Source organism: Phyllobates terribilis, unplaced genomic scaffold (genome assembly GCF_046119375.1).
Source record: "Phyllobates terribilis strain yellow unplaced genomic scaffold, ASM4611937v1 Scaffold_4__5_contigs__length_816908805, whole genome shotgun sequence".
In the NCBI taxonomy this organism is placed as follows: domain Eukaryota; kingdom Metazoa; phylum Chordata; class Amphibia; order Anura; family Dendrobatidae; genus Phyllobates; species Phyllobates terribilis.
Genome location: NW_027362764.1, coordinates 70,904,437 through 70,928,835, shown reverse-complemented (window position 1 = coordinate 70,928,835; position 24,399 = coordinate 70,904,437). Strand labels below are relative to the sequence as shown.

Sequence of the window (24,399 nt, the reverse complement as noted above, 5' to 3'; positions counted from 1 at the left end):
AAGGCTAAGGTATTTTCAGTCCTAGTGTGATCCGACAGAACATCATATTGCAAAATATTATGGGTCTCGGAAAACAATTAAAAAAAGATTTTTTTTACGTTTCCGATTTTTTTTACACCTCTAAAATAATAAAAAAAACTGGACAAGAGTGGTATCAACATAATTGTACTAATAAGGGAAATCATAATGCCAGGTCATTTTTATCACACAATGTATGCTACAAAACCCAAAAAACAATGTCAGAGTTGAGTTTGTTTGTTTTTTTTGTGATTTTTGGCTCTTGCACCACACTGCTAAAAATAGCCTCCATACATCTACCCTGTTCTTTCTATTTCCTGGATATGTTTTCTGATTATGTGTCCTATTATTAGAGAACAGGCCACAAATATTTTTTTAAAAAGTGATGGTCGTAAATTAGAATGTGACTATTCTAATGTAATCTTAGACAACTATAAATTTCTGATCCAAGGCAAACATCAATAGAGACAAGCCAAAAGAAACGTGGAGTCAGACAGGAGCCCTTTAACCATAGATTAATACCACGCAGCTCAAAGCTAGGACAAAGCCAACACTTTTCATTCTCATAGATGGTCTTGTATAATATGAGGGTATAAAAAAGTTATAAAGTTCTTGTTTAAATCTTCAACTCCTCTTTCCTTAATTCTTTTTACAAATATTACAAAACTCTTACACTGTAGCTCATATTTGCAGAGATTGAAACAATATTACTGAGAGACGAGGCAATAAAACTTACTGCAATGATCGGGGCGCCAACATCTTTTCTTGTGAGAAAAAGAAAAAGGAGAAGAAGAAGGAGGAGAAGGAGGAGAAGGAAAATAAGAAGGAGGATGAGAAGAAGAAGGATAAGGAAGAGAAGAAGAAGGATAAGGAAGAGAAGAAGGAGGAGGAGTAGAAGAAAAAGGAAAAGGAGAAGAAGGTGGAGGAGGAGAAGAAAAAGCATAAGCAGGAGAAGAAAAAGGAGGAGAAGAAGGAGGATGAGAAGGAGAAGGAGGAGAGGAAGATGAAGAAGGAGGAGGTGGAGAAGAAAAAGGAGCAGGAGGAGAAAAAGAAGAAGGAGGAGAGGAAGGAGGGGGAGAACAAGAAGCAGCAGGAGGAGAAGAATAAGAAGGAGGAGAAGAAGAAGAAGAAGGAGGAGGAGGAGAAGAAGAAGGATAAGGAGGAGAAGAAAGAGGAGAAGAAGGATAAGGAGGAGAAGAAGGAGAAGAAGGAGGAGAAGAATGAGAAGGAGAAGAAGGAGGAGAGGAAAAAGAAGAAGGAGGAAGAGAAGAAGGAGGAACAAAAGAAGAAGAAGGAGGAGGAGGAGAAGAAGAAGGAGGAGAAGGAGGAGGAGAAGAATGAGGAGGAGAAGGAGAAGAAGATAAATAAAATAAAAAAGATGAAGAAGACAAAAAAAAAGTAGAAGATAAAGAAGAAGAAGAAGAAGAAGAAGATAGAGAAGGAGAAGATAAAGAAGAAGATTGACTTTTCCTGCTGACCATGTCAGACTTGTGATTCCTTGAACTCTATCTGCACTCATAAAATGCTTCATTTTTAAATCAGCCTATCAAAATGGATTTTACAGCTATTCTCATATGGATTGTCAAAGTGAATACACCAGTCTCATTAGGTGTAAGAGATACAATTAATGATATACGTAATTTGTATTGTAAAATCTGCAGACAGTTTAGGTCTACCCTCATCATGTTTGGCACTAACGTCTAAACAATAAAATGAATATCATCCCCATATTACCAATTCACCGATGCTCTTTTTCTAAGGGCAGGTGTAGACGACTGTATTTTTGGTCCAAGTGTGATCCGACAAAACATTGGATCGCACTTGGACAAATGTTATTCTATGGGGCCGTGCACATGTCTGATTATTTGCTCTGACAGAGCCGGTTCGAGGAAAAAAAATCACAGCATGCCAGAGTTGGATCCAATTGTCGGATTGCACTTGGCCATGCAAGTCAATGAATCCGTGGAAAACATCGGACTGCACTCTGATGACATCTGAGTGCAGTATGATTTCCATGGACTCACAGAATGAAGAAATTTTTTTCTCCCTCTTCTCATCCGAGAGAATCAGAACACACCATCAGCTCCATCAGCATCATCTTTCCTACAGCTCTGTCTTGACTTGATTGTGAGTTATCCTTCTCAAACACAACACATAGGGCACATGTGCCGCCATCCCACTTAGCTATGACCTAGCAAAATTGGATGTACTTTGTGGCCAACTCTTGCCATGCTTTCTTCATTCATGGTTGTGTAGCTCCTCAAAAATAGCCAAAAGCCACTTCAACTGGCATTGGCATGAGTTGAACTTCACCAGTCCTTACATAATATGCCAACCTATAAGGCGGGAGATTTATTTCTTCTTTGTAGAAACAAGAAAAAAGACTGAGCTCTACTGGTCCTTCCGGAGCGGTCTACCAGAGATCACACTCCTAGAGTGCAATACTTGTCCCTGAAGCCATGCTGTTCAGTCCAGTCCCCATTTGCTGGGGAGCCATTACTATCCAGCGTCCTACATTTCACACGTTACGGTATGAAGCTTACAACCTCACATACGCTGCCAACTCCCTTCCAGTAAGTAACAAGTATTATTATCAATGCAGAGCAGGCTATTAGCATAGTGGATATGGCCACAGGGTGAATTATGCAAGAGACACGGACACACAGCATGCAAAGCAGATTTCCAGCGTTCCAGGAACACGCGAGGATAGATAGATTATATTTATTCTCTGCCACATGTCATTAACATAACTTGTAATAAAGTCTTCATTTCATTAGACCTTCCAATATCCATATGTAAAATCATTACAGCAATCTCGTTTTCTATTAGCCGCTTTAGAAGAATTGCAGAACTGAGTAAAACTGATGGAAAATAATATGCATAAAAGCACTGTGCCATTTCTCCGATTAAATAGTGATGAGCAAAGACGCCACTACATGGGAATCAAAATATGGGAAAAGTAGACAGAAATAGCCAAGTTAGTGCAATATTAATGTTTTTTTTTTTAATGAGAATTAACTTTTGTTATTTAGTTATTCGGCCCCCCTAGTGGTTATAAACTGCATTACATGTTCCTACTACTTCACCTTTGGCAAACAAGGATGACAGTGGGTGTATAGTAAATTTTCTGCACCAAATGGAGCAGGAAAAACATGTCTGCATTTTTGGAAATCACCACTTCTAGAGTAAGCAGCTGTTTGCCCTCCAAATATTCTAAATCAATGATGTGCAACCGGTGGCGCCTCAACAGCAGCTTTCCAACAAGCTGCAGACCATCTGCTAAAAAACTGCTTTTTGTAAATGGGGTGTCATAATCTCCCACATTTGCATTTAAACAGCTCGGCAGCAAAATTACAACACAATGGTACTATAAAATCCCAGCCGGAATATTAGTAATGAAATTAGCCCTCCTCTAGAAAGCAGAAAACTGACTTAATAGTGCCGCCCTGTAGAGTCAATGTGAATAGGTTGCAAAAGAGAGACAGTTTTCTTCTTCCCGGAAGAGAACTAATTTGCAGATTTTTTTTCTAGGGAGAATTGTCTGCATTAGGCTATGTGCCCACGATGCAGAAATGAAGCAGAAAATTTCTGCAGCATTTCTGCATCTCCCTGGCAGAAAAAACGCATGCGGATTGTACATGCATTTTTCCTGCGTAATACATGCGGATTCACATGCGTTTCCGCATGCGGATTGACAAGCGATTTCAAAGCGATTTTAGCATCACCTGGAAAGTGCTTGACAACTAGGTCACACTATATAAATCCATGCAAACAGCATGGATTTATACAGTGTGACCTGAGAGAAAGGTTAAAAATAAAAAAATAAACCTTATACTTACCTTCCGATGGCCCGGGGTGTGCTGCTGCGCTCGTTCCTGGCTGCCGGTATATGGCAATGCCCTGTACTGAAGGACCTACCGTCACATGACTGTGACGTCACCGCAGGTCCTACAGTCCAACGCGATGTGCCGGCAAAGGACAGTTTCTATGGTACCTGGGTGTGGATGAGACTCTCCTCTCCTCTACACCCGGGTACCATCCGCACATTAGAACGCGCCAATTACGCAAGTACAGATGCAGTCTTGCGGAATTGGCGCGTTCTAATCCAAGTCAATGGCGGCGAAAACGCAGCGCTTCCGCAAAATTAATGGACATGCTGCGGATTTTTGAGCACAGCATAAACGCTGCGGAAATATCTGCAGCATGGGCATTGAAAGTGCGGAATTGCATAGGGGACCATGGCAGAAGGCTTACCATGCGTTTCCCAAGCGTTTACGCTGCGGAAAATTCAGTAGCAAAAACGCTTGAAAAACGCATCGTGGGCACACAGCCTTACTCCCTATACCATCTGGACCGACCAGGAGAAGGTTCAGAAAAAGTGGTGATCCGGCATAAACCCCAAAATGCTAAAAACAAAAAGATGTTTTCAGGAATATTGCATAAAAAATACAACTGTAAGAAAATACAGGCTGCCCGATCTACAGGAAGCAGGTATCAGATTTTGCCTGCATGATCTTACCCAGGTATGTTTGACCGAGCTGGAGACCGAGCTGCATAGGCGACTAGTCGGTCAGGCGGTTCCACTGTGGCTTCTCCCAGCCCACTCCACTGGAGAGACAGGTCCCTCCCTATAGACACACACATGGAAACACCTGACAGTCACTGGCAGAGAGTGGGGAGAAGCCACCAAGGAGCCACCTGTTCGACTTGTCCCCTATGTAGCTTGGTCCCTGGCAACTTTTAAAGTACTTTTTTTTTCTCTGAAACATCACAGCATTCCCTTTAAAGTCTCCAAGAATGTTTTTTGTACTGTTGGATTTTAATATGTTTGAAACAGGAAAAATATATATTTGTACCGTGTTAAGCCAGTAGATATTAAGAAATTAAGATCTGAGAGTCATCAGTGGTTGATACGTTTTAATAGATAACGGAAAAGGTGGTAACAAGTTGCAAGCTTTTAAGACTACTCATGTCTCTTCATCAGGCATGGAACCTAATAAAGAGACCCTAGCAGTCTCGATAGCTTGCAACTTCTTACCATCTGTTCAGTTAGCCATTAAAAGGTATCAACCGCTGAGGACTCTCAAATCTTAATATTTTAATATGTTTGAATACACTTTTTGTTGTTAACATTTTTGGAAATGTGCCAGATCTTAAAGGAGCCATCCCCTACTTGTACTGAGCGCCACCATTTGAATAGAACCTGGAACTTTGAGGCTGTTTTCACACATCCGTGTATCACTGTACGAATACAGACCACAATGTACAGACTAGTCGTGGGTCTCCTGACTCAATGGTCTTACATATTTCTAATGGACTGTCAACGTGCAGCGGGTCCATACAGTACATCATGGTCCATACCCAAAATGGGCAACACAGATATAATGTATCTGAGCTGAAACTGTTTTTTTTTGCCCCAAAGAGAAATATACATTAGACTTAGTACTTTGAGATTTTGTAAATAAATCATTGACAATGCCGATGACGCGCCCAGGGGATGAGGACGACTCGGCGCCAGGACCCTGTTGTTGCCTGATCTCGGGGGATGTCGCGGTGGCCGGCTCCAGGGCCCGTACCCTGGGGTCATTCTTAAAAGAAGGGGGAAAGTTGTGTGGGATAGGGGAATGTTCGTAACGCCACCCGTGGTGTCTGGTGAGGATCACCAGCGCTGCGACAGTCCTCTGAGGCCAGTGTTCAGGCAGCTTAGTTGGTGCAGCTCCCCATAGGTGGAGCGGGGCCTCAGGGCAGTGTAGAGAGGGTGTAGAATAGGCCGTTGGCGGGTGCAGAGCCGCGGAGGAAAGAACAGACAGAGGCAGTAGTTGAAGTCATCCGAGTCTTTACTCACTGTGGTGTTTTGTCAGCTCAGAGCTTCTCTCTGCTGTCACACGGCGAGCTGCGGCCGCCAGGGTGGGGTTCAGCACACTCCAAGTAGTTCAGGAGCGCTTAACAGGGCCCCCTCTCTAGTGTGTTCCTCTCTTGTTGAACTTCTCCCGCCTTGTGTCCCCCACTGAGTCCCGTACGGGTACTGCGATGTCCCTTGTGGGTAACGTGTAGTTCCCGGACCGACTGGGTACCCTTTTTGGTGACTAGTGGTGAGAACGTGGCGTAAGGCCGGGTCCCTCTGGTTAAACTCAGATTAGGGCATACAGGTGGCGACTCCGCTCCGTCCGTATCCCCCTGGGATCCACATAAGCCTCCGGACTTTTCCGACAGAGACGTGAAGTGCAAAGTCAGATAATCGGGGACCGGTACCCCCTCTAGAGGCAGGGTCTCTCTGGCAGGGCCAGAATAAGGTATGCAGGTGGCGACTCCGCTGCGTCCGCACCCCCTGAGATCCTTTCGCCTGTGGAGCCTATCTCCTCTGCTCCCCTCCTGGGCCTTCTTGCTTGGACTCCGACCAGGGACAGAGCCGATTATAACTCTGCCCCGGACCCCCATCTCGAGGCCTGAGACCAGGAACCGTGGACCCTCAGCCGGCTGCAGCTTTGTGCTGACTTGCCGTCCCAAAGACCCACGACCAATGACCTTGTTATTAAGATGGCCTCCAGTTATATAGAATTCTAATAAAGTGCTTAGGTAAAATGCTTCCTCCACCCTCACTCACTACGTGGTTCCCCCTAACTTTGGTTCCCCCCAACTCCTCCATTCAGGCCCGGGGCAGCACTATGGTGCTTTAGGCCCCCTTCAGAACTGGAGTGGTGTACTGTTGAGTGTGTGGTTGGGGTCCTGTGAAGTATTCCATCCTTACCTGGGAGTGGAGATACGACACCTCATTCTGAGGTGCAGCACCCCTGTGGCGACTGAACCCTCATGGGCGCCACATCACTGTTTGCTATCATCTTATTAACAACTCAAGTGATCTGGCGTTAGGTTATTGATAGGAAATTTAGGGACAGTGATGATAATGTCTGTAAAGTGCTACAGAAAATGATGGCGCTATAGAAGAAACGCAAAATAAATAAACATTGTCCCATGTGTATTGGGAATTGCTGTATGGATTTGTATATGAAGTTGTGTATTATACAGAGTCAAAAATATTCTCATAAGTTATCGCTTTCATTTGCAAGTTGTATAAAGTGCATAAAAGAGCAGGGGGGACCATGAGCACAAAAGTTGTGTTCCATCAAGTCTGACTATGATGGGAAAGGAAATCAGGATTCATTCTGTGACAGCGCAGGCTAATAGTGTAGCTGCATTCCTCATCCACCGCACGACAGCAAGATTGTCTCTCTGGAGCAGCAGGAAGATCTATGTTCACATTTAAAGCTTCTTGGACTGTATCCTATCCAGCCCTAAAGCTGTTCCTAACCTTCTCACTGCATTGTGAGCTGGAGATTTCATCTAACATGTATCAGTATATCATGACACATAATAATAACCTGTTTTCTCTTACTGGCCACCACTGGACATGGTCCGAATTATAGACTTTTTTGTCATTGCAGCTCTCCATAAAAGCATCTGGGAAATGCATATTCAAATTAAATAAAACATTAAAATTAAATGAAAAAAATTATCTACAATTGATATAACAAAGTCTACACACCCCTGTTAAAATACCAGGTTGTTCTCATGTAAAAAAAAAATCATGCCAAGAAGATTCATTTCAGAACTTCACCAAGTCATGAGCATCGATTTCACCATCTCTACTCTCCATCTAAACTACATTGTTCAGTGATAATGTGTCAGCTGAATTTTGCTTAATTATTAAATTAAAACCAGATTTTGAAACATTTTTCGTTTTTTTCCTCATATCACAGCCACAGATTACAGAAACCCACTCTAATAAGGAGATTTTCTCCCATAGATTTCACTGTATACCGTATGTATACTGCTTGGACACCACTCGAACATGGCGAGGTAGCAAGGATCTGAATAAAATCAACCCTACATAAGGCCTCCATAGACATTAGACTAATGTGGGCTGAACCTGATGATTTTGACTGGATTGGCTGACAACCTAATGTGTATCGGGTCCCCCAACTCCACCCTGACAGATGATGTCATGGAAGGGAAGGAACCTGTCTGTTGAATTTCAAGGGACATACTTTTTTTTCTACTAAGAGATAAGCTGCTGTCAGTGGAATCTGCTGGATACAGAGGAGTCTGGAGGACACAAAGGATTCTGAAGGAGGGCAAAGAAGTCTGGAAGATACAGAGGAGTCTGGAGAACACAAAGGAGTCTGAAGGAGGGCAAAGCAGTCTGGAGGATACATAGGAGCCTAAAGGAGGACAGAGGAGTCTGATGGATACAGAGGAGTATGGAGGAGACAAAGGAGTCTGAAGGAGGGCAGAGAGTCTTCTCGATACAGAGGAGTATGGAGGACACAAAGGTGGACGGAAGAGTCTGGTGGATATGTGACGCCCTACCTGAGCGGTGGGGTACCCGGAGCCGGGCCAATGTAGGGTGGCGATGTGGGTCGTCATCGTGGCCGTGACCCAGTCCGTGCGCAGGGCTGTCACATGAAAATAATGGGCTTGTTGATGAGTGGTTATTCGACTACGCCACCTGTGGTTTCTGATGAGGGCCACCAGCGCTGCAACAGTCCTCTGAGGCTGATGTTCTGGCAGCTTGGTTGGAACTACTCCCCACAGGCAGAGTAGGCCTCAGGGCAGTGTCAGAATGAACTGAGTGGAGGGATGGTGGGGGGGCAGTGCCGCCCAGGAATAACCAAGCGGAGACGGTAAATGAAGTCATCCAGGTTTTACTCACTTTAGTGAAGTAGCCACTGTAAAGCTTCTCTCTGCTTCTCGTGGCGTGCTGCGGCCACCAGGAAGGGGGTTCAGCACTTCCCAGGCAGAACAGGAGCACCTATCAAGACCCCGTCGGTGTGTTCCTCACCTTCTCCCTCTCTTCTCTCCTTCTCCTCCCTGCTTGTGTCCCTCCCTGGGATCCACTAAGCCGCCGGGCTTTTCCAACAGTGACGTGAAGTACACAGTCAGATATCGGGGGCCGGTCACCCCTTTTGCAGCAGGAATCCCTCTGGCTTGGCCAGAGTGAAGAATACAGGTGGCGACTCCACTCCGTCCGTATCCCCCTGGGATCCTTTTGCCTGTGGAGCCTATCTCCTCTGGTCCCCTCCAAGGCCTTCTTAGAATGGGACCCTGACCGGGCAGAGACACTGGTTAACTCTGACCCGCTCCTCGCCTCAAGGCCTGAGAACGAGGACCGTGAATCTTCAGCCAGCTACAGACTCTTGCTGGACCCTGACAGAAGACCACAATCAAAAGACCTTGAACTTAAGATGGCCGTTGGTTATATATGATTCTATTTGTGCACTGTTAAATGTTTCCTCCACCCTCACCCACTACTAGGTTCCCCTATCTTTGGTTCCCCCCATCTCCTCTATCCCGGACCGGGGCAGCACCCTGGTGCATTTAGGCCCCCTACAGGACAGGAGTGGTGTAGTGTTGAGTGTAAAGTGAGGTCCTGGGTGATGTTCCATCCTTACCTGGAAGAGGAGATACCACACATCTATCTGAGGTGCAGTACCCCTGTGGCGACTGAACCCTCAGGGGCGCCACATTCCCCCCTGGTGAAACACAGCACGTCCGCGGACTGCAATAGAGCAAAGTGTTGGTACAGACATTCAAAATTTTAAATGCTTTTGTAAACAATAAAACAATCTTCCCTTTATGGGAGGTTTTGACACTTTTAACGTTGCAAGATATATATAGTATAAATATATAAAACATTAAAGAAACATTATGCACGTAGAAAATACTGTAAAAAGTACGGTAGAAAGTGCTAGTTCATCAGCATGAGGGACCTGTTCAAAACCCTCAACGTAGGCCCTGGGGTGGCTGTAGGGCATGGAGATCCCGAGTTGGACCTCCAGTAGAGCCACACCAGACAGGTTTTACTTCTGAGGTCAGAGATAGTAGTAGAAGTGGTTTTTGCATAAAACCAATAGGGGGCACCTAAATAGGTGCAAACTATTTACAAAGTGAGTCTGTCTCCTACTCAGTGTCCGCAGGGACAAATGTCTATTTCAAAAGATCCGGGTGCGACAAAACTTGAAAAACAAATAACAGTTCAAACAAAGGAAGGTGCATCCTCCGGGGCTGCTTAAAAGTGGTATCCCCACCGGGTAAAAAGGCTCATTCTTGCCAACAGAGCCTGACCGGTCCTCTGTAGGTAGGTGCGTGGGGGCATCCTCCCTGAATACCCTGTGGACATCCAGGGCATACCACCCACGCTCTCTGTGGTGGCGGGTGTAAGATACTAAATCACCCGGGTAGAGGTTCCGGCTTGGGTGGCCCTGCTCCAGCCGTGGCTTGACATCCCGCCGGTGGACAAAGACATCCCGGCTGAACTGTGGGCTCCGAATGAAGCCCCATCCTGCCTCCTGGTGGAAGCGCACAATAAGGCCTTCTTCCCAGGGGCTTGGATGGGTGGCCTCCGACTGGCGGGCCTGTGTTTTCGCAGCCTTGGTGCGCACCTCCAGATGCTCGCAGCGGATCCTCCTTCCTCGCCGCTCCTTGTCGAGCTGGAGGAGCTCTTTGCGGCAGATCTCCTCCCGCCTCCTCGCTTCAGACCGGGTCTCCTGGGGGAAGCCCATCAGGTCTCCCCCCCTGGTTGTCCCAGGCATACTCTTCTGCCACCGGGCAGGTGACCGGAGGTGCAGGGAGCGGCAATAGCGGGGACTGCTGCGGGCCCTCTACTGGTGCGGACCAGTCCGGGTTGGAGCAGGTGGACACCCAGGTAAGTGCAGGCGTTTCCGGATTGGGGGTCGGGAGGCATAGCAGGCCTCCGGATGTGGCGGTGGCTTGGGCTCCGGCCTCCGGAGCCAGGAGTTGCTCCCATATGATGGCGCCCGGGGATAGGGGTGCCGGCAAGAGGACTAGGAGGGCTTCGGTGCGTCCCGCGCCCGGGATAGGGGTCTCAGCCTTACCCGAACTTGGGCTGCTCAGGGCCTCCTGGGCTTCCTCCGCCTGGGCTGGGGCCTCAATCGTCATGCGCGGCGAGCTCTGGTAGCGGGCCCTGATCCTCCACACCACGTCTTCTCTCCACTCGGCAGCGGCCAATCGTTGGGCCTCTTCGACCCTCCGGGTCAGGTCCTGCGTTTCACCGCGGAGGAACTCAGCCTCCTCCGTGGTCAGGTGGATTCCCTCCATATTGAGGGAGGTAGCAGCTGGTGGGCCAGCGACGGAGAGTTTCCCCTTGGCTGCGTCCATCTCAGCTGCAAGGTGTGGTCTCTTTCTCCTCCTCTTTTCGGGGCTGTTCCAGGGCGGCTGGCTGACGGGCACTCCTTGGGACGTCCCATCCATCTTGTTGGACACTACTATGCGGACAGTCTCTACTGGAGGGGGCGGTCGGCACTTTTGGCGCCATTGGGGAGCCAGGCCCACGATGGGAGGTCTTTGGTTGCTGCTGTTTTTACACATAATGGCGTCCGTTCTTCTTGGGCGGGCGCCACATTGAGTGTGTAACGATAGTTTTTTGTGAAAGGCGCACAGTACCCGGCGGCAATGGGGATTATCTTCTTCCGTTGCTGCGGGCACGCAATCCTGCCGACTACGCCAAGTTGTGACGCCCTCCCTGAGCGGTGGGGTACCCGGAGCCGGGCCAATGTAGGGTGGCGATGTGGGTCGTCGTCGTGGCCGTGACCCGGTCTGTGCCCAGGGCTGTCACATGAAAATAATGGGCTTGTTGCTGAGTGGTTATTCGACAACGCCACCTGTGGTTTCTGGTGAGGGCCACCAGCGCTGCAACAGTCCACTGAGGCTGATGTTCTGGCAGCTTGGTTGGAACTACTCCCCACAGGCGGAGTAGGCCTCAGGGCAGTGTCAGAATGAACTGAGTGGAGGGATGGTGGGGGGGCAGTGCCGCACGGGAATAACCAAGCGGAGACGGTAAATGAAGTCCTCCAGGTTTTACTCATTTTAGTGAAGTAGCCACTGTAAAGCTTCTCTCTGCTTCTCGTGGCGGGCTGCGGCCACCAGGAAGGGGGTTCAGCACTTCCCAGGCAGATGAGGAGCACCTATCAAGACCCTGTCGGTGTGATCCTCTCCTTCTCCCTCTCTTTTCTCCTTCTCCTCCCTGCTTGTGTCCCTCCCTGGGATCCACTAAGCCGCCGGGCTTTTCCAACAGTGGCGTGAAGTACACAGTCAGATATCGGGGGCCGGTCACCCCTTTTGCAGCAGGAATCCCTCTGGCTTGGCCAGAGTGAAGAATACAGGTGGCGACTCCGCTCCGTCCGTATCCCCCTGGGATCCTTTTGCCTGTGGAGCCTATCTCCTCTGCTCCCCTCCAAGGCCTTCTTAGAACGGGACCCTGACCGGGCAGAGACACTGGTTAACTCCGACCCGCTCCTCGCCTCAAGGCCTGAGAACGAGGACCGTGAATCTTCAGCCAGCTACAGACTCTTGCTGGACATTGACAGAAGACCACAATCAAAAGACCTTGAACTTAAGATGGCCGTTGGTTATATATGATTCTATTAGTGCACTGTTAAATGTTTCCTCCACCCTCACCCACTACTATGTTCCCCCTATCTTTGGTCCCCCCCCCCATCTCCTCTATCCCGGACCGGGGAAGCACCCTGGTGCATTTAGGCTCCCTACAGGACAGGAGTGGTGTAGTGTTGAGTGTGAAGTGGGGTCCTGGGTGATGTTCCATCCTTACCTGGAAGAGGAGCTACCACACCTCTATCTGAGGTGCAGTACACCTGAGGCGACCGAACCCTCAGGGCAGAGGGGTCTGGTGGATACGAAGGAGTCAGGAGGACACAAAGGAGTCTGAAGGAGGGCAAAGCAGTCTGGAGGACCCAAAGGAGTCTGAAGGAGGACAAAGGAGTCTGTTGGATACAGAGGAGTCTGGAGGACACAAAGCAGTCTAAAGGAGGACAGAGGAGTCTGATGGATACAGAGGAGCATGGAGGACACAAAGGAGTCTGATGAAGGGCAGAAGAGTCTGGTGGATACAGAGCACTCCAGAGGACAAATACCAGTCTGGAGGAGGGCAGAGGAGTCTGGTGGATACAGAAGAGTGTTGAAGACAAAATGAAGTATGAAGAAGGACAGAGGAGTCTGGTGGATACAAAGGGGTCTAGAGGACACAAAGGATTCTGAAGGAGGGCAAAGCTGTCTCATGGATACAGAAGAGTCTTAAGGACATAAAGGAGTCTTTAGAAGGACAGGAGTCTGGAGGACACAAAGGAGTCTGAAGGAGAACAGAGGAGTCTAGTGGATACAGAGGAGTGTTGAGGACACACTGAAGTATAAATGAGGACAGAGGAGTCTGGGGGAGGGCAGAAGAGTCTGGTGGATACAGAGAAGTCCGGAGGACAAATAAGAGTCTGGAGGAGGGTGGAGGAGTCTGGAAAATACAGAGGAGTCTGGATGACACAGAGAAGTCTGGCAGTCTCTCTCTCTCATACAGAACATAGGAGCACTCAGCCAAGCTGAGCGTTCCTCTGCACGGAGGAGTCGGGAGTGATAATCACTGGCCAAACGATCATTCAGCCAATGACAGCTATCTAATGTCTATGGTTGACTTAACAGGAAGTCTGCCCAATAATCACTACTTTATCTCAAATATCTTGTGTCCTAAGTGCATACAGGACCAATAATAATGCATGTGTCATTTATGCTACAGGTAATAATAATATAATAATTTTTATTTCTATACACTTTACAATTCACTAATTTAACATGTCAGGCCTCATTTCTACAAATTGTCTAAAAATGTCTTTGTTGCTCATAGCAACCAATCACAGTGCTGCTTTCAGTTCACAACAGCAGTTTATGAAAGCTGAGCTATGATTGGTTGCTATGAGCAACAAGGAGCGTTTTTCTTTTTAGACGGTTTTGATAATTGAGCCCTTTAGGCTTTACTGCTCCTTTACGTAGTATCCAGCACTTCATAAAAGCACAATTATCTGTATAACGGAGTGGGCAGAGCGCTCAGCCTGTGCATCAGTAACATTAACGTGAGAGGAGAAGAACAAAAGGGAATTCATGCAAATTTTAGTACAAATAGCTTTACCTACAAAGCAGCCATGTATAATGATGTATGGAAGGAGGGAGACAGTAGATTTTATGCTAGTGGAAGGCATAGGACCAGCAAGGGCGGGAAATATGGTTAGTGTTGACCAGACATATTATACAGGCTGATCCAACTTTGATGTAATGTCCTTAAAACAAGTCAAAATGAGGCTCAGTATTGTGTGTGGCCTCCATGTGCCTGTATGACCTCCCTACAACGCCTGGGCATGCTCCTGATGAGGTTGCGGATGGTCTCCTGTGGGATCTCCTCCCAGACCTGGACTAAAGCATCCGCCAACTCCTGGACAATCTGTGGTGCAACGTGACGTTGGTGGATGGAGCGAGACATGATGTCCCAGATGTGCTCAATCGGATTCAGGTCTGGGGAACGGGCGGGCCAGTCCATAGCTTCAATGCCTTCATCTTGCAGGAACTGCTGACACACTCCAGCCACATGAGGTCTGGCATTGTCCTGCATTAGGAGGAACCCAGGGCCAACCGCACCAGCTTATGGTCTCACAAGGGGTCTGAGGATCTCATCTCGGTACCTCTGGCGAGCACATAGAGGGCTGTGCGGCCCTCTAAAGAAATGCCACAGAACACCAGGATTGGCAAAGTCGCCACTGGCGCCCTGTACTCTTCACAGATGAAAGCAGGTTTACACTGAGCAAATGTGACAGATGTGACAGAGTCTGGAGACACCGTGGAGAGCGATCTGCTGCTTGCAACATCCTTCAGCATGACCGGTTTGGCAGTGGGTCAGTAATGGTGTGGGGTGGCATTTCTTTGGAGGGCCGCACAGCCTTCCATGTGCTCGCCAGAGGTAGCCTGACTGCCATTAGGTACCGAGATGAGATCCTTGTGAGACCATTACATCAAAGTTGGATCAGCCTGTAGTGTGCTTTTCCACTTTAATTTTGGGGGTGACTCCAAATCCTGGCCTCCATTGGTTAATAAAATTGATTTCCATTGATGATTTTTGTGTGATTTTGTTGTCAGCACATTCAACTTTGTACAGAACAAAGTATTCAATGAGAATATTTAATTCATTCAGATCTAGGATGTGTTATTTGAGTGTTCCCTTTATTTTTTTGAGCTGTGTATGTATATATATATATATATATATATATATATATATTTATTTGATTATTTATAAAATTGTATATAACTTACTAATATATTTAATTTAGCAAAGCTCCACTGATGTCTCACTTTCACCCTCGATCCCAGGTGTCGGCTCCATTTCTAGTCCTGTGCTTCTTGTGTAGGAGCCAGCTGACTGATTTATTTCAATAACTAAGCCAGCCCCCTTTTCTGTCTATATATCAGCTGAGACAGATAAGCGTCTTGGCTTAACTATTAAATGAGTAGTCAGCCAGCTCCCTTTACACACCCAAAACTGATAGACAACACAATCTTCTCTATCTCTCCACTCTCTGAGCTCAGGACAGGCAGTAGAGCTACCAGGACTGACGGTGAAAGGGGGTCATCGGTGGAGATTGAAATATCTTTAGATTAGATATTTATGCAGTTCGATATAATCTACTAATATCATATTTTTATGTGGACAACCCCTTTAAAGCTACCTTTAAAAGAAGCTGACACTTGCCATAACTTTGTAATTTTTTTACTTGGTATAAATGGAGCTGTTTTCTTGAATTTAGCATTATTTTTGTTTTGGTCCTGTTCCTCTCCATTGCTGAGACATTTCCCTCCCCCCACCCGTCAAGTGGGGGTGGTCATCAACTTTTCTCTATGGAAGTCTTAAGAATCACGCCCATTTGGCAGGGAAGAAAGGGAAATATCTCAGGAAAGGAGAGGCGCAGGAACAAAAGAAAAACAATGCCGGATTCAGGAGAACAGTGGCATTTACATCAGCTAAAAAAAATAATTTATATACTTATGGCAAGTGGATCTCTTTAAAGGAAATCTGTCATCAGGTTTTTGCTGCCCCATTTGGGAGCAACATGACGTAGAGACAGAGACCCTGATTCCAGTGATGTGTCGCTTTACTTTTAATTAAATCCTGTTTTTTCTGCTGCATATCTAGCAGTTCTCTGAATGCTGAGCTGTGTATATCCCTGTCCACACTATTGAATGGAAGCTTTCTGTGTGCACTGTGAATAGGCAGAAAGTTGGCAATTAGTTGTGGGACGGGGTTATACACAGCTCATGAATATGGAGGTCTACCTGATAGCAGGTTTACTAGTCCTATATTGATAATGTCCTATCGATAGAACGTTTTATCAAAACTACAGCAAGAAGCACAGTAGGAGACATAGAAGCAGGGTCTCTGCCCCTACATCATGCTGCCCTCAGACTAGGTGGCAAAAACCTGATAACAGATTCCCTTTAAGACTGTTAGGACCTGAAACGATGCTGGCGTTGCAGCAATATTTCAATACCAAAGAAAAGAAAAAAAAAAGAAAAACAATAATTTTATTAGATACTATTAAAACCAAAAAATTTAGGTGTACACTCCAAAGGATTTCCAGCCGGTGGAACACATCCACTCGCAAATTAGGTAACTTCCTATCCAGGAATGAGGGGAAGTGACCTCACTCCTGGTGACCATATATGGAACACAGACCGGCTCCCATGTGCACGCGGTGTATTATCCTGGCGGCCATAGGAAATCTGACTCCACAATTGTGGCACCTGCTCTAAAATTTGGATCCTTTGAGTCCCCCGATGACCCTTAATAACTAGTGGGGGGAAACGCGTTGGACAGTTTTATATGGAACAATGGATCATGAAATCGCTATTGAATATGTATCCGTTCCTTTTATACTTATAGAGCACTTATTCACTGCTTATAGGATCCTGGGATATTGTTGTTGCTTCCCCCCATGTATTTTGCATTTATATTATCTGATTAAGGGGGTTAAAACTGCGTATAATATATCACTATATTACTAGGTCCCCACCGACTGCATCTGAGAACTATGTAAACCAGCAGCTATATTTATAACTATATATGGTCTTGCACTTGTATGTAATTTGCACTTTATTAGCGGCAGGGCGAACGGTAGGACAGCACTATCTACATTGAAAGGGGGCGCCAATTTGCATATATTTAGGGTGCCAACCTCTGCGGTAAGGCGGGGATTACTGAGGGGTTTTTAGGGAGAGTTAGCCATTTGACTCTACTTTCTCCAATTGTTAAATAAATATTTTTCCTATATATCCCTTATCCCTGAGTCCAGCACCTGGCAGAGTACAACACCCTATAAATTGAATCCCCTATTGAAAACTCTTGGAGTATATACCTACATTGTTTGGTTTTAAAAGTATTTAATAAAAGTATTGTTTTTAGAGGAGGGGGTTCTTTTTTTTGGTATTGATGATTTGGACCCCTTTCTGTTAAACTGTTAAACTGTTTTTTGCTTGTAGCAATACTTGCAGTGCAGCCATGACCCAAGTGTCGGACTGGGGTGCCGAGGGCCCACCATGTAACCAACTCCAGAACCCACTTTTCAGCTACATGCAAATGTGACATTATCCTCAGTCACAAATGTATATAACAATGAACAGGGTAGATTGTTAAATGAATAAGGTGCAGCCTTTGTCTGTACATAGTGATTCAAGTACTGCTCATATAAGAGGGTGGCCCACCGGAGGATTCTCCTCTTCTCCTGCGGGCCAGTCTGAGCCTGACCCCATCACATCCCATGTCACCATGTAGCTCGAGCTAACAAGGTGCATAACTGAACTTCATGAATCAGACAAGGAATAAGACAGTGTATAAGAAATATATAGAATCTTAAAAGAATATTCAAGACACAGTTAATATCCTAACTTAGAAAATCTTACTTATCTTATGTCCATCAACATGACAGTGCTCCATGACAGTGTCTCCAGTCTGGATATACCTCAGTGAGCTAAATGGATCAGTAGCATAAATATCTAAAAGTCTGATACAAATGTATCAGTGAATGTGTAAACAAAAAAGTAAACAGAGATTTAGAATACTGCTAAGAATTAAAGCCCAAAAAGCAAATATTTAGTTTGCAAAGATTATCTAGACCGCATACAATTGTGACAAGCTCTAAGCTGTTGGAGGTATTAGTTCTGGACAGATTTTAAGCCTCTACATATAAATAAAAACGTTTCCTAGTCGATTACCAGAAAGTAGAGATCCTGAAAATGGTGAGAAACAATCCCTGTCATTTAAGCTAACTTGTTAAGGACAATATAATGGCGAAGGTTGTATGTCCTCCCCGTGATTCTGTGGCTTTCCTCCTGTTGATCCAGTTTCCGCACACACTCCAAAGACATACTGATAGGGAGTATAGATTTCTGTAAAGTGTTGTGTTAATTAATGGCGCCATATAAGCGAATAAAATAAATTTAATTAATTAAATCACTTTTTTAGATTATTTACTGAAAATTACATTTTATGCCTAAAAATGTCAAATCTCTGATGTGCTAGCCTCTAGGTGGCTTTCTTCTGTATAACTTGCAGCTTGTTGTCACGTGTACCGGTTTTAAATCAGGAACAGCATCCCATTGGACAATGTATGTGGGAGGGAGGTGTAATGCATGTTGGAAAATGAAGGCAAGAATGTTCCAGCACATATAGTGCTGGAAGAATGCTACAAAAGAGAAACATCCCACTTGAAATAAGTGGAAGGCAATTCACAAAGCGGAAGCTTACTGGTCATATTAGGTTGATATGTGAACCAAGAACATTTTCAACTTCTTGTATGGTATGGAGAAGCAAGCACATGTCTTTTATAACATTTGTACTTCCCAGATAAGGACTAATACAACAAACCAGGCAACCATACTGAAGCCTTTTGGAACAGATTTATGCTGGACGTGGCCATATACAAAGTCCTATACTAAGTCCCATGTCTGAAATCTTAACACATACAGTACAGACCAAAAGTTTGGACACACCTTCTCATTTAAAGATTTTTCTGTATTTTCATGACTATGAAAATTGTACATTCACACTGAAGGCATCAAAACTACGAATTGACAGATGTGGAATTATATACTTAACAAAAAAGTGTGAAACAACTGAAAATATGACTTATATTCTAGGTTCTTCAAAGTAGCCACCTTTTACTTTGATAACTGCTTTGCACACTCTTGGCATTCTCTTGATGAGCTTCAAGAGGTAGTCAACGGAAATGGTTTTCACTTCACAGGTGTGTCCTGTCAGGTTTAAGTGGGATTTCTTGCCTTATAAATGGGGTTGGGACCATCAGTTGTGTTGTGCAGAAGTCAGGTGCATACGCAGCTGATAGTCTTACTGAATAGACTGTTAGAATTTGTATTATGGCAAGAAAAAAGCAGCTAAGTAAAGAAAAACAAGTGGCCATCATTACTTTAAGAAATGAAGGTCAGTCAGTCCGAAAAATTGGGAAAACTTTGAAAGTGTCCCCAAGTGCAGTTGCAAAAATCATCAAACGCTACAAAGAAACTGGCTCACATGAGGACCGCCCAAGGAAAGGAAGACCAAGAGTCGCCTCTGCTTCTGAGGATAAGTTTATCCAAGTCACCAGCCTCAGAAATCGCAGGTTAACAGCAGCTCAGATTAGAGACCAGGTCAATGCCACACAGAGTTCTAGCAGCAGACACATCTCTTCAACAACTGTTAAGAGGAGACTTTGTGCAGCAGGCCTTCATGGTAAAATAGCTGCTAGGAAACCACTGCTAAGGACAGGCAACAAGCAGAAGAGACTTGTTTGGGCTAAAGAACACAAGGAATGGACATTAGACCAGTGGAAATCTGTGCTTTGGTCTGATGAGTCCAAATTTGAGATCTTTGGTTTCAACCACCGTGTCTTTGTGCGACGCAGAAAAGGTGAACGGATGGACTCTACATGCCTGGTTCCCACCGTGAAGCATGGAGGAGGAGGTCTGATGGTGTGGGGGTGCTTTGCTGGTGACACTGTTGGGGATTTATTCAAAATTGAAGGCATACTGAACCAGCTTGGCTACCACAGCATCTTGCAACGGCATGCTATTCCATCCGGTTTGCGTTTAGTTGGACCATCATTTATTTTTCAACAGGACAATGACCCCAAACACACCTCCAGGCTGTGTAAGGGCTATTTGACCAAGGGGGAGAGTGATGGGGTGCTACGCCAGATGACCTGGCCTCCACAGTCACCAGACATGAAACCAATCGAGATGGTTTGGGGTGAGCTGGACCGCAGAGTGAAGGCAAAAGGGCCAACAAGTGCTAAGCATCTCTGGGAACTCCTTCAAGATTGTTGGAAGACCATTTCCGGTGACTACCTCTTGAAGCTCATCAAGAGAATGCCAAGAGTGTGCAAAGCAGTCATCAAAGCAAAAGGTGGCTACTTTGAAGAACCTAGAATATAAGACATATTTTCAGTTGTTTCACACTTTTTTGTTAAGTATATAATTCCACATGTGTTAATTCATAGTTTTGATGCCTTCAGTGTGAATGTACAATTTTCATAGTCATGAAAATACAGAAAAATCTTTAAATGAGAAGGTGTGTCCAAACTTTTGGTCTGTACTGTATGTCTTCAGAGAAAAATAAGTTTTAAGAGATTCACCATTAGAGGTTGGGACTGGTAGAGGAAAGTAGGGACAACTATATATGAATACATTATATTTAGAGGGTGTTTGATGTCAGTAATCAATGACACAGTGGACGTCTCCGACTTTCACATCAAAGACGCACAATTTCTAGAAGAAACTTTGTTTATGTCACGCATCCTCTATGGAAATGTGATGAGAATATTCTGCAGTCAAATATCTTTTAATAATGGGATCGTACGATATAATAGACCGGGGCCATAACTTCCGCACCCTGGCCCTAATTTACTAGGATTAAAGGAGAAATGATTTATTAGCCACCAGCCCGAACCTCAACAACATGCACATTATTGTAAGCCATTAACGGCAATGATGGAACATGCAAGATCAGAGTAATTGGAGGCATTATAAATGCTGGTGCCTCATTACATCAAAATCCCACAGAGCTTGTCATTAATTAATACAAGTCAGGGACTGTACATGGAGAGCCTGGGGACAGACACTGAAGGAAAGTGACCTGGTTTGGCTAAGTCACCTGCAAGAAACAAATGAGCAATTAACTAAAAACAGACAGGGGAACGTACAGCGGTGAGAAAGGGGTGAATAGGGTCTGGCATCATACATCAAGACAGTTACAATGTAATGATAGATATATGGATAGATAGATAGATAGATAGATAGATAGATAGATAGATAGATAGATAGATATGAGATAGATAGATATGGGATAGATAGATAGATAGATAGATAGATAGATAGATAGATAGATAGATATGGGATAGATATGGGATAGATAGATAGATAGATAGATAGTTAGATAGATAGATATGGGATAGATAGATAGATAGATAGATAGATGGATGGATAGATAGATAGATAGAAGGATAGATATGAGGATAAATAGATAGATAGATAGACGGATAGATAGATAGATAATAGATAGAGGGATAGATAGATAATAGATAGAGGGATAGATAGATAGATAGATAGATAGATAGATATGGGATAGATAGATAGATAGATAGATATGGATAGATAGATGATAGATAGATAGATAGATAGATAGATAGATAGATAATAGATAGAGGGATAAATAGATATGGGATAGATAGATAGATAGATAGATAGATGATTGATAGATAGATAAATAGATACATGATAGATAAATAGATACATGATAGATAAATAGATAGATAAATAGATAGATAGATAGATAGATAGAGGGATAGATAGATAGATAATAGATAGAGGGATAAATAGATATGGGATAGATAGATAGATAGATAGATGATAGATAGATAAATAGATAGATAGATAGATATGGGATAGATAGATAGATAGATAGATGATAGATAGATAAATAGATACATGATAGATAAATAGATACATGATAGATAAATAGATAGATAAATAGATAGATAAATAGATAGATCGATAGAGAGATAGTTTAAATCTGGCAACATCTATGTGAATTCTGTATGGATTTCTGATAAGAATGTCTCCAGTAATTTCCCAGTTACAATCACTGATGGTAGAACACTATAAATGGTTTACAAATCGATGATGAGTTATAATATATCTAGGACATGTACAGTAGATGGAGCCTGCACTAGAGGGCTTTCTCCATGAACTCTTGGGTTTGCAGTTTCCTATAATATTGGCCCAATCTATGACTGATACAGGGAACATGCTGAGCATCACTGGGATCAGTGTTCTCAGTACAGCACTGCAGACTATGTTGGTGATATACATATATGATGGTGATGGCTATTAGCACATTTACTTGAGTGAATGACACTTCTACATTACAGGTGGCCTCTATTAACCGTCTGTCCACAATGTGTCACTGATCATCAATCTGCTGTATGTGTGGGAGTCATTTAACTCTTTTCTCCCCTTAGTGTTAAAAAAAAATAGTAAGCATTGTGTCATTAGTATAATGTAATAAGCTGTATAGATTAGTTCCATGGGTAGATATTAGGGATTAGCTGCCTAATAATGTCCTCTATTCTCCAAGCATTACAGTGTGGCAGTCTGGGTTGAACTGTCTTGTACTCAATACAAAAACATAAAAGCAAGACCAATTTGTATAGCTGCCAGGCGAATCTCAGCCAACATTCCTCATACTTGTCCCTTATACCCAATAAACCATTAGCCAGGATAGCGATATTGTATTGTAATGCCGACAATAGGCTTAGCCTGGTTCTCCACATTTTACATACCAGCTGCTTAACCTCTTAATTCCTGGCTTGCACATTTTTGTCTCACTGCTGGATTTTCCTACTAAACTGGATTTTTTTTGCAAAGATCATGAGTATTCAGGAATCACACTGAGACTATATTATTAGCCTGCAGTAATCAAAAAACAAGAATGAATGATGATATCTCTTCTTACCTTGCTCCAGTTCTGCTGCTGTTAACTGATAGTGATCAACTAACAACTTGAAAAGTAATAAAACTCCAAATATCGAGTTGGCCTTCTTAATCCTTTCCATAGTGCTGAGGAAACCTTCAATTCCAGAGGGAGATCCAAAGCCAAGGTGAAGACAATCCTTCTTCTAGGAATGGCCAGCTAGATCCAAAAGGAACAGTGTAAAAGAAAAGTTCTACCAACACCAAAGGTAACTGTGGTTGTCTCTGGTTCCACAAGGATTGTGCAGAAGCTATGACTTGTCCAGACACACTCCTAAACCTATGAGGAACTCCTTGGGATGTCTCTTTCCCCTGATCACATAATACCCTGTGGCAACTGTCAAAGAAAAACAAAGAATGAAGAGCAATAAGACTCCAGCTGGGATTCTTATCTTCAGCAAACTTTTAATCTAACACCTCCAGGCTACAAGAAGATGATGGTGGGGTCTTCTGACAATGTTTGAGGTCCAGAGGAGTGGTGACAGCATTAAGAACACATCAGAAAAAGGATGCATTGCTAAGAATTAGGAGCAATCCCATTCCCTAAACTCATAGTAAACAGATGAGTATTCCAGACACCCAGATGTCAAGGGCTGTGAAATAGTTCTGAGGAGTGAGAAGCAGTCCCACCACTCCCAAACCCTCTCACTCCTTGATGGACACTTCACATGCACAGAAGGCAGAGGATGCTCTGTTTGATCCCTCTCTGTATCTCATGCACCTTCTCCTTCAGCTCTTTAGACAAGTAGGGTCGATGTCTCCAATTACTGGAGAAGATACAAGAAGAAGCATCTTCCAGATCTCCTGTCCTCCACAAGTCTGCTGCTGGATCTAAGTCAGCTAGTTTGGAAAGGATGAGGAGTACCTTGGTGTCCTGCTTGCTCTCTCTCTTTCTCCCACCTTACAAGATGATTGCTCTTAGAAAGAAGAGGAAAAAAAAATCACAGGCATGTTCCCTCCTTCCTCCTCCTCCTTCCAGCCACCCTCCTCCTCCTTCTCTGCTGCCTTCTAGAGCTGGGCTGCTCCAAGTCAGTGTTTACAGCCTGAGAGCACAATACTCATCTCATCTGTAGACACTTTCCATGCAGGACATAGAGTAACTGGAGGGGGAATGGTGGAGCTGAATAGTAGAGAATGCCTGCATGCACAAATTACTGCCGCTCTGGACAGGAATGATTAGACATAGCAGGATACGAGTTCTGCAACAATGTATCAAACTTTAGACTGTTTTATTTGTTCTACAGTAATGTAGAAACCTATGCAGTTGCACACATATCATGGTCATACAAGCCTACAATTTGCACTCATGATGCATTAAGAAAATGTAGGAGGTTGCTCACTTTGTCGAATACCTTTTTGTTAGAAGAGTTCTTCAACATTAAAGAAGCACTCCTCCAATCAACATTTTTATCCTCTTTATATATCGCAATCATCATACAAGGAGTTTGTATGTTCTCCCCG

The 24,399-nt window shown here is 44.5% G+C and overlaps 1 protein-coding gene across 3 annotated transcripts in view; it reads right to left on the bottom strand.

Moving 5' to 3' along the window:
• PLXDC2 (plexin domain containing 2) overlaps nucleotides 1-23,997 on the bottom strand; it is a 782,113-nt gene extending 758,116 nt beyond the window's left edge. Inside the window, exons 1-2 of one of the 3 annotated variants that reach the window (XM_073677478.1) lie at nucleotides 23,804-23,997; nucleotides 22,922-23,275 (exon numbers count right to left, since the gene is read on the bottom strand). In XM_073677478.1, coding sequence (XP_073533579.1) covers nucleotides 22,922-23,021 — 100 coding nt within the window. In that variant the 5' untranslated portion in view covers nucleotides 23,022-23,275; nucleotides 23,804-23,997. Of the gene's footprint in view, nucleotides 1-22,921 lie in introns of all 3 variants that reach the window. The other 2 variants (XM_073677477.1, XM_073677479.1) reach the window with 2 other exon arrangements.
• Nucleotides 23,998-24,399: the final 402 nt, after the last annotated feature.